Source organism: Armigeres subalbatus, chromosome 1 (assembly GCF_024139115.2).
Source record: "Armigeres subalbatus isolate Guangzhou_Male chromosome 1, GZ_Asu_2, whole genome shotgun sequence".
In the NCBI taxonomy this organism is placed as follows: Eukaryota; Metazoa; Arthropoda; class Insecta; order Diptera; family Culicidae; genus Armigeres; species Armigeres subalbatus.
The window spans coordinates 85,060,413-85,075,403 of record NC_085139.1 but is presented as its reverse complement, the minus strand read 5'-3'; the positions used below and the strand labels follow the sequence as shown (position 1 = coordinate 85,075,403).

Sequence of the window (14,991 nt, the reverse complement as noted above, 5' to 3'; positions counted from 1 at the left end):
GCTGAGGGTGGCTGGGTTCGATTCCTGGTGCTGGTCTAGGCAATTTTTGGCTTGGAAATTATCTCGACTTCTCTGGGCACAAAAGTATCATCGTGTTAGCCGCATGATATACGAATGCAAAAAAGGTATATTGGCTTAGAAACCTCGCGGTTAATAACTGTGAAAGTGCTAAATGAACACTAAGCAGCGAGGCAGCAATGTCCCAGTGAGGGATGGAATGCCAATGAAGAAGAAGAAGATTAGTTGTCTTTGGTGACAATAACTTTTCATTGCTTGGTTTTTATGGGATGAACATAGGAACTATGAGATGAAGTCCGGAAGCAGTAACCCTATATAGTCATACTTAAAGAGAACTCCAAGCAGCATGTGATCAGATTCAAAAGAGGTTAATTATTTGTAAAGCTACTAACACAGACAACAAAAATGCCAAAAATTAGACAAGACTTCGTTGGGACCATTTCTTGTACTCATCTTCCCAAATGTAAAATTTAAAAACAGTCCAGTCTCTGTAGCTCTATTTTTATACAGTGTCGCTAGTTGTTAAATCAGATCATTGAAGCAATTTCGCGATTCCTGATCGAAATGCTAAAATATTGTCTCCATGTATTTATCCAAAAGGTCTTCCACGTTTGTTCAATCAAGCCGCTCTTTGAACCCAATCCAAACCAACGCTAATTATTGAAAAATCACCGACTAAGTGGCGTCCTTCCTGTTAAATATCTGTCATCAGCACGTGCCCTCGCCTCGTTGCTACTGGGTTCAGCTGCCGAATAATCTGAACGAACAAATCACATCGAATGATGACCGTCATTAGCAACTGGGCGTGTCACCGGATTGTGTACAAAAAAGAAATTAGCTCAATTAGGAAAAACTCGCAAAAACAAGCCCTTTTATCTGTTCTCCCTTCGTTCCTAAGTGGTGTGCACTGCGCATTATTCATTCCGTCGACTCTTCCAAACATTAAGTATGTCTCTGTAGATATGGGACCATCCGTGAGCCACGTAATTCATTGTTTTGCATTACAAATACCCATCACATTTTCAGTATAATTGGACAAAAATAGATTTTATTTGCCCACTTTTCACGTGGTTCATGGAAGATCCTGCAAGCGCAGATGGTTTTGTGGCTAGATGGCAGAAGACTACTAATCACCGTCACCTTGCAGTTGGCTGTGTTGTTTGGATAGCTATTAGTCTCCATCACGGCACGGTATTCACGTATCAAGACCACCCTGCAGGTACTACGATTCGTGAATCGCTGGGTCGTTAGAGCTCTAATTGGTGTATGTTAAGTTGGGAGAGAGCACGTACTGCTATAGTATACGGACGATGTATCCACATATGTGTTTCTAGCTAATCATCCCTTTCAGGGCGAGAGCTTAACTGGGAAGCTCCCAGTTTCAATTGATCATCGGTCGGATGAAGCGGAAAGGTCGCTTGCCAAAGCTGGCCAATAGTTACAGTGTCGGATCTGGTTATTTTCGCACAAATCAGGAGTGGATTGACGCATCATCGCTTTGCTCAACAAGTGGCTGTGAAAAGTTAGCCAAGCGCGACCCAAAAGTAGTCGGTTTAGAAATTGAACCAGAGCGAAATTCGCAACGTGGTGATACGGGATTTGATTTGTTTTGATTGGAAAGTTTCACCATTTTCGAGGACGAATTTGAGGTGATCTGCATCATATTGCGCGTGCCCGGATAGCAATGGCGCCTCCTCCGACAGCACCGTCCGAACGATTCGTAAGTAATAAGTGGTGCTAACGAGAAGTGCAAGCAAAATTTCGTCGCTGCAACTTCACGAATTTATCGTACCGCTAATCAATATTGAATTAATCGAGTGGAGTACGAGCGAAATCATTCATCGATTGAAATTGGGTCCTCAGCTGGGTGACGCAGTGCGTATGGAAGTGTGGATTTTTATATACGAAATGGCTTTAATCGATGCCGCTCGCGTCACAAATCATCACGTGCCAATGGCATTCATGAACGCATCTTTCATGTTTGCAATTTGATTTCGATTAACATGAGCACGCTAATTTTCGCACCGACGATGATTCATTTTTCACCAATAATGGAAGGATGCATAGATAATGGGATTCATTATTTTGTTTAGGTGTTACTTCGGGAGGTATACATCGATAACAGGAAATACAGCTGGGTTTTAATTAGGCTCAATCAGTCGTTTTACAAACTAAGAAGAAACAAGTTATATTTCTTTAGAAATATACGTATCTATGTTGTCGAAGAATTCCAACGAATCCTCAATAAACAAAAAATAACAGTCGACCAGTTGGGTTGGCACATCTCTGACTGGAATTATTTTTTATACACACCTAATGAGGACTCACTTATTTGAGATTTTCATTCGAATTTAAGCAAATCTATGATTTGATTGACGCAATTGACACCTTTGCATTAATCATGGGCGCAATGGCATTACTGCGTGTTAACGTTTATAGGCAGAGTTTAGATTTTCTTATCCGGTTTGGGCGTTTTTGTACGAACAGTGAGTGGAGGCGCGTAGTACATAGTAGGGTACTATACACTATATTAAAGCGTTTTGCCTCACCAAAATGTTAGATGTGCCATCCACATGTGTAATAATTCGGGTTTTCCTTCCTTCCTATCGATTATTATGCCACTTTTTTTGGCCAATCTACATAATTTTTGGTCTATTTTTGTTACATTTTTTTCAACCACGATAAATAGGGGAACTGTTCCGATCTCCATCTCACTATTCGTCTCATCGCAGAACAAAAATACGGCATCAATTTCGTAGCTTTTTTTGTCAACATGTGTGTCCACTGCTGAAAAAAATCACAAAAATGAGAAATAAATCAATAATCTTTTCATTACTTTGTTTTTGATGGGATTAAAAGAAGCCAAAGTTTTTGAAAAGAAGTCAAGTTTTTGAAATGTAAGAACAAATATTTTAATTTTTACTTAAATTTTTCTCACATTTTTTTAAAATTTGATTTTCCTAAAAGTGCTTTGAATTTAAATAAAATAAGCCGTTCTTTTCAAAATCCTGAATATATATTTTTTTAGATTATTCTTTTTCGGCTCATTTACCGTGAAGCGTTACAGAGCCGAAATCAAGTTTAACAATACTTTTCTTCAATTAATTGCATATTATTCGGCAACTCGGCCGTACGAAAACAAATTTTTTGTTAAATATCTTGGCTGTGCATATGCACAGCATATGTTTCGAAATGGACAAATTGATAGAAAATTTGCGAAAAAGAATCCACGTGTCTTGGAGGGACTCGAACCCTCAACCTCCTACTCTCTAGATAGGCGTGATAACCCCTACACAACAAGACCACTTAAAGGTCTCGTTTGCGGAAAAGCCATCAGAATCCGAGTACCAACCTCCACCGCGGTTAGCTCTCTTTTTTGAAAATTGAATATCTTTCGGATGCTTGATTTGTCCAATCTCCAATACCAATACTTTTCTTGATTCTTATACATCAGCGATTCTCAACCTGGGGTACATGTACCCCTGGGGGTACCTTCGCCACGTACCTCGAAGGGGGTACCTCGGACAAAAATGCATAATGGGAGATTTTGATCAGTTTTAATCAAAACTTATTGATAAAGCTTTGACATTTGTACATGATTTTTATTTTAAACTTTGTACATAATATGCATGGCGATCAGCAACTAGAGACTATTGAATCCTTCTCTCCACAACCACCAAAAATGAATGAAGGACTGGATAGGAGGACTGTAGGATAAAAAATCAGAAGGACAGAACAACGAATAAACAAATTTTAAAAATCTTCTATGCAATATACCTGATGGACACAACATGTTAAATGATATGTTAAGAATATGCTACTGAACTAAAATTTAGAGTCTACAATTCGAGAGACACGAAGATTTTATTTTCGAAAAGATCAGTTCCTTCGTTGCAAGAGGATTGGGAGCTTCCTTCTACACTTCTCGAAAGTCTCATTCTAAGCAGCTCGGAGGAAACCTACTCGAAAACCTACTTTAAAGACATTCAGAGGCCTCTTTTTAAGGGGCCCGGGAGCACCCTTTTTAGAAGCCCGGTAGGGAACTTCTTTCAAAGAGGTTGGGACGCCTACTTTCAATGAGCTCGGAAACCTCTTTTCGAGTGTTTCGGAAACCTCATTCCAAGTTGTTCGAAAACTTCCTTTCAAGAGGAGGCCCGGAAGCCTCCTTCCAAGAGGACCGGAAGCCTCCTTCCAAGAGGCCCGGAAGCCTCCTTCCAAGAGGCCCGGAAGCCTCCTTCCAAGAGGCCCGGAAGCCTCCTTCCAAGAGGCCCGGAAGCCTCCTTCCAAGAGGCCCGGAAGCCTCCTTCCAAGAGGCCCGGAAGCCTCCTTCCAAGAGGCCCGGAAGCCTCCTTCCAAGAGGCCCGGAAGCCTCCTTCCAAGAGGTCCGGAAGCCTCCTTCCAAGAGGCCCGGAAGCCTCCTTCCAAGAGGCCCGGAAGCCTCCTTTCAAAAGGCCCGGAAGCCTCCTTCCAAGAGGCTCGGAAGCCTCCTTCCAAGAGGCCCGGAAGCCTCCTTCCAAGAGGCCCGGAAGCCTCCTTCCAAGAGGCCCGGAAGCCTCCTTCCAAGAGGCCCGCAAGCCTCCTTCCAAGAGGCCCGCAAGCCTCCTTCCAAGAGGCCAGAAGCCTCCTTCCAAGAGGCCGGAAGCCTCCTTCCAAGAGGCCCGGAAGCCTCCTTCCAAGAGGCCCGGAAGCCTCCTTCCAAGAGGCCCGGAAGCCTCCTTCCAAGAGGCCCGGAAGCCTCCTTCCAAGAGGCCCGGAAGCCTCCTTCCAAGAGGCCCGGAAGCATCCTTCCAAGAGGCTTGAAAGCCTCCTTTCAAGAGGCTCGGGAGCCTCCTTTCAAGAGGCTCGGAAGCCTCCTTTCAAGAGGCTCGGAAGCCTCCTTTCAAGAGGCTCGGAAGCCTCCTTTCAAGAGGCTCGGAAGCCTCCTTTCAAGAGGCTCGGAAGCCTCCTTTCAAGAGGCTCGGAAGCCTCCTTTCAAGAGGCTCAGAAGCCTCCTTTCAAGAGGCTCAGAAGCCTCCTTTCAAGAGGCTCAGAGCCTCCTTTCAAGAGGCTCAGAAGCCTCCTTTCAAGAGGCTCAGGCCTCCTTTCAAGAGGCTCGGAAGCCTCCTTTCAAGAGGCTCAGAAGCCTCCTTTCAAGAGGCTCAGAAGCCTCCTTTCAAGAGGCTCAGGCCTCCTTTCAAGAGGCTCAGAAGCCTCCTTTCAAGAGGCTCAGAGCCTCCTTTCAAGAGGCTCAAGCCTCCTTTCAAGAGGCTCAGAAGCCTCCTTTCAAGAGGCTCAGAAGCCTCCTTTCAAGAGGCTCAGAGCCTCCTTTCAAGAGGCTCCAAGCCTCCTTTCAAGAGGCTCAGAAGCCTCCTTTCAAGAGGCTCAGAAGCCTCCTTTCAAGAGGCTCAGAGCCTCCTTTCAAGAGCTCAAGCCTCCTTTCAAGAGGCTCAAGCCTCCTTTCAAGAGGCTCAGAGCCTCCTTTCAAGAGGCTCAGAAGCCTCCTTTCAAGAGGCTCAGAAGCCTCCTTTCAAGAGGCTCAGAAGCCTCCTTTCAAGAGGCTCAGAGCCTCCTTTCAAGAGGCTCAGAAGCCTCCTTTCAAGAGGCCTCAGGCCTCCTTTCAAGAGGCTCAGAAGCCTCCTTTCAAGAGGCTCGGAAGCCTCCTTTCAAGAGGCTGGAAGCCTCCTTTCAAGAGCTCAGAGCCTCCTTTCAAGAGGCTCAGAAGCCTCCTATCAAGAGGCCTCAGAAGCCTCCTTTCAAGAGGGTCGGAAGCCTCCTATCAAGAGGCCAGGAAGCCTCCTTTCAAGAGGATCGGAAGACTCCTTTCAAGAGGATCGGAAGCCTCCTTTCAAGAGGCTCGGAAGCCTCCTTTCAAGAGGCTCGGAAGCCTCCTTTCAAGAGGCTCAGAAGCCTCCTTTCAAGAGGCTCAGAAGCCTCCTTTCAAGAGGCTCGGAAGCCTCCTTTCAAGAGGCTCGGAAGCCTCCTTTCAAGAGGCTCGGAAGCCTCCTTTCAAGAGGCTCGGAAGCCTCCTTTCAAGAGGCTCGGAAGCCTCCTTTCAAGGGGCCTGGAAGCCATCTTTCAAGAGGCCCGGAAGCCTTCTTTCAAGAGGCCCGGAAGCCTCCTTTCAAGAGGCCCGGAAGCCTACTTTCAAGAGGCCCGGAAGCCTCCTTTCAAGAGGCCCGGAAGCCTCCTTTCAAAAGGCCCGGAAGCCTCCTTTCAAAAGGCCCGGAAGCCTCCCTTCAAGAGGCCCGGAAGCCTCCTTTCAAGAGGCCCGGAAGCCTCCTTTCAAGAGGCCCGGTCCACCTGATCGATCCACCTTACCCGCTGCGCACCTCGCCTTCTTGTGCCCGTCGGATCGTTCTCGAGAACCATTTTCACCGGGTTACTGTCCGACATTCTGGCTACGTGCCCGGCCCACCGCAGTCGTCCGATTTTCGCGGTGTGAACGATGGATGGTTCTCCCAACAGCTGTTGCAACTCGTGGTTCATTCGCCTCCTCCACGTACCGTCCGCCATCTGCACTCCACCATAGATGGTACGCAGCACTTTCCTTTCGAAAACTCCAAGTGCGCGTTGGTCCTCCACGAGCATCGTCCAGGTCTCGTGTCCGTAGAGGACTACCAGTCTAATGAGCGTTTTGTAGATTGTCAGTTTGGTACGGCGGCGAACTCTATTCGATCGGAGCGTCTTGCGGAGTCCAAAGTACGTACGATTTCCAGCCACTATGCGTCTCCGAATTTCTCTGCTGGTGTCATTTTCGGCAGTCACCAGTGAGCCCAAGTACACAAATTTTTCTACCACCTCGGTTTCGTCACCACCGATGCCAACTCGCGGTGGGTGGCTCACATTGTCTTCTCTTGAACCTCTTCCTATCATGTACTTTATCTTCGACGTGTTGATGACTAGTCCGATCCGCTTAGCTTCCCTCTTCATTCTGATGTAGGCTTCCTCCATCTTCTCAAAGTTACGTGCCATAATATCTATGTCGTCGGCGAAGCCAAATAGCTGGACGGACTTATTGAAAATTGTACCACTCGTGTTAATCCCTGCTCTTCGTATTACCCCTTCCAAAGCGATGTTGAATAGCAGACACGAAAGACCATCACCTTGCCGTAACCCTCTGCGGGTTTCGAAGGGACTCGAGAATGCCCCTGAAACTCGAACTACGCACATCACCCGATCCATCGTCGCTTTGATCAACCGTGTCAGTTTATCCGGAAAACCGTGTTCGTGCATTAGCTGCCATAGCTGGTCCCGATCGATTGTATCATATGCGGCTTTGAAGTCGATGAATAGATGATGTGTGGGCACGTTGTATTCGCGGCATTCCTGCAGTACTTGGCGAATGGCGAACACCTGGTCCGTGGTGGAGCGTTCGCCCATAAAACCCGCCTGGTACTGCCCCACGAACTCCCTTGCAGTTGGTGCTAGTCGACGGCATAAAATTTGGGAGAGTACCAGCAATGTGATTGCGCGGTAGTTGCTACAATCCAGCTTATCGCCCTTTTTGTAGATGGGACATACGACACCTTCCATTCACTCCTGCGGCAAAACTTCCTCCTCCCAAATCTTGGTAATGACCCAGTGCAGCGCTCTAGCCAGTGCCTCACCACCGTGTTTAAATAGCTCTCCTGGTAGTTGGTCAACCCCAGGGGCTTTGTTGTTCTTCAGCCGGCCAATCTCCTCCTGTATTTCCTGGAGATCCGGAGCCGGTAAGATTAAGTCCTGCGCGCGTTCTCCCAGGTCCATCACCATACCGCCATCTTCGTCTGCCACATCGCCATTCAGATGTTCTTCGTAGTGCTGCCGCCACCTTTGGATCACCTTACTCTCGTTTGTAAGAAGGTTCCCGTTTATGTCCTTACACATATCAGGCTGTGGCACGTGGCCCTTATGTGAACGGTTTAACTTCTCACAGAACTTTCGTGTGTTATTAGCGCGGTACAGTTGCTCCGTCTCTTCACGGTCTCGATCTTCCTACTGGCGCTTTTTCCTTCGGAAAATCGAGTTTTGTCTGTTCCGCGCCTGTTTATATCGTGCCTCGTTCGCCCTCGTGCGGTGTTGGAGCAATCTCGCCCACGCTGCATTCTTCTCTTCCACTAACTGCTCACATTCGCCGTCATACCAGTCGTTCCTCTGATCCGGGGGCACCGTGCCAAGTGCAGCGGTTGCGGTGCTGCCAATGGCGGATCGAATATCTCTCCAGCCATCTTCAAGAGACGCTGCGCCTAGCTGCTCTTCCGTTGGGAGTGCCACTTCCAGCTGCTGCACGTATTCTTGGGCTAGTCTAGCGTCTTGTAGCCGCCCAATGTTAAGCCGCGGCGTCCGACTTCGACGCGTGTTGTACACCGTCGAGAGTTTTGAGCGCAGGCATACTGCAACGAGGTAGTGGTCGGATTCAATATTCGCACTGCGGTAAGTGCGGACGTTCGTGATGTCGGAGAAGAATTTACCGTCGATTAGAACGTGGTCGATTTGGTTTTCCGTTTCTTGGTTAGGTGATCTCCATGTGGCCTTGTGGATATTTTTGCGGGGAAAAAAGGTGCTTCGGACTACCATTCCGCGGGAGGCTGCGAAGTTTATGCATCGTTGGCCGTTGTCATTCGATACGGTGTGCAGACTATCCGGTCCGATGACCGGTTTATTCATTTCCTCCCTTCCTACCTGTGCGTTCATGTCACCGATGACGATTTTGACGTCCCGCAGTGGGCATCCATCGTATGTCTGCTCTAGCTGTGCGTAGTACGCTTCTTTCTCGTCGTCGGGTCTCCCTTCGTGTGGGCAGTGCACGTTGATGATGATATAGTTGAAGAAACGGCCTTTAATCCTCAGCTTGCACATCCTTGCGTTGATTGGCTGCCACTCAATCACGCGTTGGCGCATCTTACCCAGCACTATGAAGCCGGTTCCCAGCTCGTTGGTGGTGCCACAGCTTTGGTAGAAGGTAGCCGCTGGATGCCCGCTTTTCCACACTTTCTGTCCTGTCCAGCAAATCTCCTGCAGCGCCACGACGTCGAAGTTGCGGGGATGTAATTCATCGTAGATCATCCTGTCGCAACCTGCGAAACCTAGTCACTTGCAATTCCATGTTCCAAGCTTCCAATCGTGATCCTGTATTCGTCGCCTAGGTCTTTGCCGATTATATCGAGTCGCATTATCTCTTATATTGTTCGTAATGATTGGTTTTTTAGGCGGCTTATTGGGCCTGCGCAAACCTCCTGTCTCGTCGGAGGGCCGTCGTGTCAGGGCTGTTTAGCGTCTCACCTAACACCAGGAGTTGGGCTAGTGCGCTTTGAGCGGCGCACGTTCGCTTTGGTGGGGCCTACTTGCGGATACATGCAGCTTTTTATAGAGGTTCAACAGTCAAACCCCACCACATCCTAGGCAAGCCTAACAACTCGCAGATGGCCTAGGGAGGGATCGTCAAGCCCTTGGACATAGTCCCTGCTGTCCTCGAACGGAGTTCTTATGGGTTTCTGATTAACGCTCTTTTGGGGTTCCAAATGGGATTCTTTTAGGGTCCCGAACAGAGTTATGACGGGGTTTTAAAAAAAGTTTTTGGGGTTACGAACGGAGTTCTTTTTGGACTTCCAAACGGAGTTTTTTTTGGACTTTTGATTACAGTTCTTTTGGGCTTCCAAATGGAATTCTTTTAGGGTTCCTAAACTTCCTTATTATGGAGTTTAAAAGAAAAGTTTTTACGGTTCCGAACAGAGTTCTTTTTGGGCTTCGAATGGAATCCTTTAAAACTCAAATGAATGGAATAAAGTTCTTAAGAACAACCGACTTGTACATGATTACATTGCACAAAGCAAAGAAATCGATTTCTAATTGGAAAATTCTGAATCTATAATTTCCCTGTGCGCACCACGAAACTAACTTAGAAGAATGACAAGCTACTTAAGGCTGGAATAAATTTCGTAATCTGAGAAAGTGTCGTACCAAATTACAACATGCATGTTTTCCATTTTCCAGTTGAAAAGCTTGAAAAATACTACTCGTTAACACCATTTTTGGAAAATGAGGTATACGTCACTTTTTCAGATGACGGCAGTGTGGTGACTGAGTAAAATTGAATTGCCGTCTCTATTCTTCTCTCGGATATTTCACTCAGTTTTCGATATGAGTGGTCCCGCTTTTGACGGAAACTAAGTAATATTTCCGTGGGAAAAAAGAGACGGCCTTACAATTTTACTCAGCTACTGAGTAGTTGGAAGTTAGAGTGTTCAGTCACACCGGTCGTGTCAATCAATAGAGGCAATAAACTATATATAGAGGAAGATTGTTGCTGTTGTCAGTGGCGAAACATCTTTGGCTGGCGAAGATAGCGCACTAAATGTCAACGAAGGAAAATCAATACGTTTTTATAGATGTGTACCCGACATGTCTATTTGTCAATCCCTTACTTCTAAAACGAATCTAAATAGTGGTCACGAACGACTGAAATCTTCCCATATCCCTCTATGCATCTCAAAGGTACACATCGTCGGGTTTGTGCAAGTTTTCCTAATATTTGTCTCGATCTTCATTTAAGTCAGAAATGAGTTGGCTCACTGTATTCGTAAAATTTCTGTATTATTTCAATTTGTCTAAAATTGTTTGTTGATTTATGCAAACACACACACAAATCCAGCCCTTGAGTGTTGTGTTTCTGATAAAGCACGATCTTCAGTTAGCCTTGTGATCGAAAACGCTCAGGCATACTTAGTGCTGATATGAGAGAAGAAGACTACTGCTTGAAATCCCAGATATAATGTTTTCGTTGCTAAAGAGATCATGAATCGAAACAAATTATTTTTTGGTAACCAAAAAAACAAATGTTGCTTTAAGAAAAACAAAACCTGTACCAGACAAATCATTCGATAAGGAAATACGAGAAGAAACACACAATCATCGAAAATAGTAGAGCTTCGACTTCAAGGCTGTATCATGCGGACGAGTTCTCTACCATGCTCTCTTTGAGCGTTTTGCCCTCGGGCTAGGTTAGGCTTATTCATGCCAACCGAGTCACGTTTGACGCCACGTATGTATCTCCTTTGTTCCAAACAAAGTTTCTCCTAATAAGTATGCGCCCTTCCACTCCGACCGATAAAGTTGTTGTTTTTTTTTTCCACAAACAGTCGTCCAACCATTCGGAGCTAATCTCCATTAGGAGTCCGGCTTTGTTGCTGTTTCCAGTCGACTAGACTCGGTAGCAGTCTCCTTCCGTCTTGATAATGATTCTCCGCCAGTGCGACAGTGCGTTGATTAGACATTCATGCTGCAGCTACGCCGGAGAGTGTGCTAAGTTTACAGTTGCAGAAATGTGTAATTATTCATTCCTAAACAAACAATTAGAAGCTGCGATAATGGCTGTGTAATTATTATGTAATGATTGCACCCGTGTGTCGTCCGCATCGCCCTGGTAAGGGCGGGATAAGTGACAAGTCAACAAACGTGACTCTTTTTTCGCTGCCGCTTTCCAGGAGATAACGAACGATCCCAATCGCAGTTCCACAGCGAACGCTAAAGTTCTTAAAGTACCGAGCTGTAATGATTGAGCGAACGGGTCAATAGCTTGTGACTGGTTCAACTCCATTAGCATATTAAATATTCTGCATAAATGCAAATTTATAGTTGCTGCGTGTAAACGAATAGTGCTTGTCGCATCTGTCATCGTTTACATTTGATCTGTTTCCAAGCATTTTGTGCGTCAATCAGAATTATCTAGTTGCTCCTACGGTCAATAACTTTTGATTCTGAAGTAGTATGTTATCAGGGCGTATGTATCTCCATTTTGAAACAAACGCATGCAATTTCGACTCACGATGATTTGCCCCCCAACAGCTTTTATTACATCCAAACAAATCGTGCTGCTATTCGCAACCCCTCGCCATTGAGCCATTCAATCACATTTTATTGCTGTCAGAAGCGCCACCGATCACCGTGTCGCGGTTTGTTGATAAGAGCACGCTGCCGCCGCCGCCCGCCGCGCCGGTTGGACAGGTTTTCCGACAAATACACTTTCGACGCCTTGGCGACCGCGACAAGCGACGCAGTAGACCCACCAGCAGACGCGATGCAGCCAACACTGCGTCTGCGTGACTCACTTTTGTCTGTTGGACAAAACGAATTCTCGCTCAGGCTCGCTCCCGGCGTCATTAAAGAGAGCAAAGTAGAGAAAGTCTCTTTTGAATTTTTGCGCAGAAGTTTACTCTGATTACCACTAGGTGGTGCTATATCAATAGTGGAGTAACAAACCTTGCTCTAGTTGATCGATTTTATGTGCGCTTTTATTGACTGGGAATCTTTTGGAAATTTGAGGACCATTTAAGTGAAATGAAAAATTTCTTTCAGAAACTTTAGTTCTGTTGTTATAATTGATCCGATATTAGTATTTAATAAATTTTATGTCCTTGTGGTCTCCTATTGACCAAAGAGATTATTGGTATAGGGGCGATGAACTAAATATTAAAACAAATAAATTCATAAAACACCTCGGATTCGTTAATCATTAAAATTTATCTCTGCAATTTGTTAGCTATTTATTTTAAATGTACTTCAGTCAATCTTTGATTAAGGGTTTTCAAATAATTTCCATACTTTCAGCTCGACGAAAACCAAAACTTCCACTTCTAACTGCACTGGGTGGTTTATCAAATTCATTTCATTTAACTTATCATTTTTGTCTACAAGTACAAGTTAGAATTCAAATTCTTTCATAAAAGCGTTCATGGTGGTCAGAGTGATTAAAAATCTAGTTATTGGCTGAGTCTCATGAAGGTTACCACCGTCTAAGTTGGGGTACAAATGATCATACTTAGAAGATCATAATGGCTGTAATGTGGTTCACGAGGGAGGGCGTTGTCTATATTTGAGTGCAAATGATGAGACGTTCATACCGTTCGGAGTGATCAGTTGAGTCTCTTGACGGTGATCTCTGTTCCAATTTGAGTGCAAAATATTGTTCTACAGGGTTTAAATGGAAATTGTGATCAGATGAGTGGTATGAGGGCGACCACTGACTGTATTTGAGTGCAAATTATTGCACTGAGGCTAATTTGAGTACGCCGCGGAAAATTGCTCAAAATTTGGATTTCAACAATGAAATCTTCAGAATATCCACAGGATTTTAAGGAAATTTCAATGGAAGCTGTTCGGAACTTCATCGGAAAATGTTCCTGAATTTCTTTGTATTTTTTATGGTTGATTTTTTTGTAATTTCCATTAAAAAATCTTCGCAATTTCGACGGAAAATTGTTCAAAATGGGGAAAGCTATTCGACGGTAAGCTTTTGGGCACGTTAAGCCGAAAGTCGTCTAGCCGAATACCATGTGGTCGAATTTGATGTTTGGTTGAAATGGTTGTTAGTTTGAAAACATTTTGTCCGAAAACGACATACGGCCAAACTGGTGATTTGGCTGAAAAAACCGTTCGTCTTAACAGGTTCTACTTCTTCTTTTTTTTTTTAAATTTAAACAACGAATAACGATATTTCACGTATAGCAAAAGCGGACGCCAACCAAACCAAACCACGACATTTAAATGTAGGGCACTACACACACCAACAAAAATACATACTCCTGTAAGTAAGGGATAGTTGTTAAAAAACAATACTACTTTTTAGGGTGACTTGGCCAGAAAGGCCTCGCCACCTGGGGTACCCCTGACTTCTGGTCACGGCCACGGAAGTCGTCTGGGGTGGGTTACAACCACCTCTTTTCCCAGGGCCGGCTTTTCACTATTCTGCTGATCAGGGAACAAAGAAACACTACACCGCTATTTAACTTTTAGTAACTATTTTTCTCTCTCTCTCTCTCTTTCTCTCTCTGGGAGAGAGCCGCCTCGCAGCTTAGTGTTCATTAAGCACTTCCACAGTTATTAACTGCGAGGTTTCTAAACTATTTTTATTATGACTTACTGTGTGGCGTGTCTCGTGTAAGGTGTAGGGCTGGCCAGCGATAACGGGATGCTCGAGATAGAATGGGTTGGGCGGGCGGAGTACTCTGGAGGCACTGTAGACCAAACGACGTGGTCCTTTCGGTGCGATTTCTCACTAAGGGGCAAGCGTGATTGGCCGTACGGGGACCAAATCCGGCGCGGATGGATGAACCACATTTCTGCGATCAGTTACGATGGGTCCTAATAAAGGTTGGACAGGGCATTTAAGGAAGGGGTGATGCTATTGGGGTTTTCTTTGGTTTCATACCTGACTCCAATATATTAAGCAATGCTCAATGATTGCTCGAATGCTCTGAATGATTCCAAAAACACTAGATGTGGTATCTACCACTCTTAAAGCAGCAGAGATGCTGTCGTTTGTAGCTTAGGGAACTTTTTAACTTTTAACTATCTTTCGGTAGCCTTGATCCGATCACTATGACGGTTGGAGTTGAAAAGAGTGATCTTCTTACCCAGTAGCTACGACTGCTAAGACCCCTCCTTTCCTCATGCAATCTCATCCCATTCCCTTTTCCTATATCCATATCCTTTCCGCAACTCCAATGCTTTCCCAATCCTTTGACATCCCGTAGATTATTGTATCGTGTGTTTAATGTGTGAAGTGTGCTTAACTTAATGATTACATTATTTGATTTGGCAGTTGGTTTATTGGGAGTGGCTAATTTAAATATTAATTACAGCGGTTTATTCTCTTTGAGTTCATACTGAACAGCAGTATGCTCTTCTGCTCTCTGGGCTTTCTTGCTCTGGACTGGGGAAATAGGGTGAACGCACCAGAATGGTAACATAGTAGGGCAAAAGTGGGAAAACCTTTGTAAATCGGGAAAAATTGCTCACTTTCAAATACTTTTATGTTTATTTTAGAACCCCTTGTAGAAGGTTAAATAAATTAACCGAAACGTCGGATGTAGGAGCAACAAAGTATTTGCTACTTATTAGGACTCCTATCGCCGGAAGAAATTCAATCTTGATAGCAAAACTTCAGTCGTCAACTCCCAGACAATGATATGGAAATGCTAATATCATCTTCCAAACTTAGACGTACATGATCATGAT

The 14,991-nt window shown here is 45.1% G+C and overlaps 1 protein-coding gene across 11 annotated transcripts in view; it reads left to right on the top strand.

The window, feature by feature from the left end:
• LOC134217380 (sodium-coupled monocarboxylate transporter 1-like) overlaps window positions 1-14,991 on the top strand; it is a 114,647-nt gene that overhangs the window by 79,061 nt on the left and 20,595 nt on the right. Inside the window, exon 1 of one of the 11 annotated variants that reach the window (XM_062696150.1) lies at window positions 1,420-1,738. The exons of the other annotated variants lie outside the window; for them this stretch is intronic. Coding sequence (XP_062552134.1) covers window positions 1,703-1,738 — 36 coding nt within the window. The 5' untranslated portion in view covers window positions 1,420-1,702. Of the gene's footprint in view, window positions 1-1,419; window positions 1,739-14,991 lie in introns of those variants that run through there. 11 annotated transcript variants of the gene reach the window in all.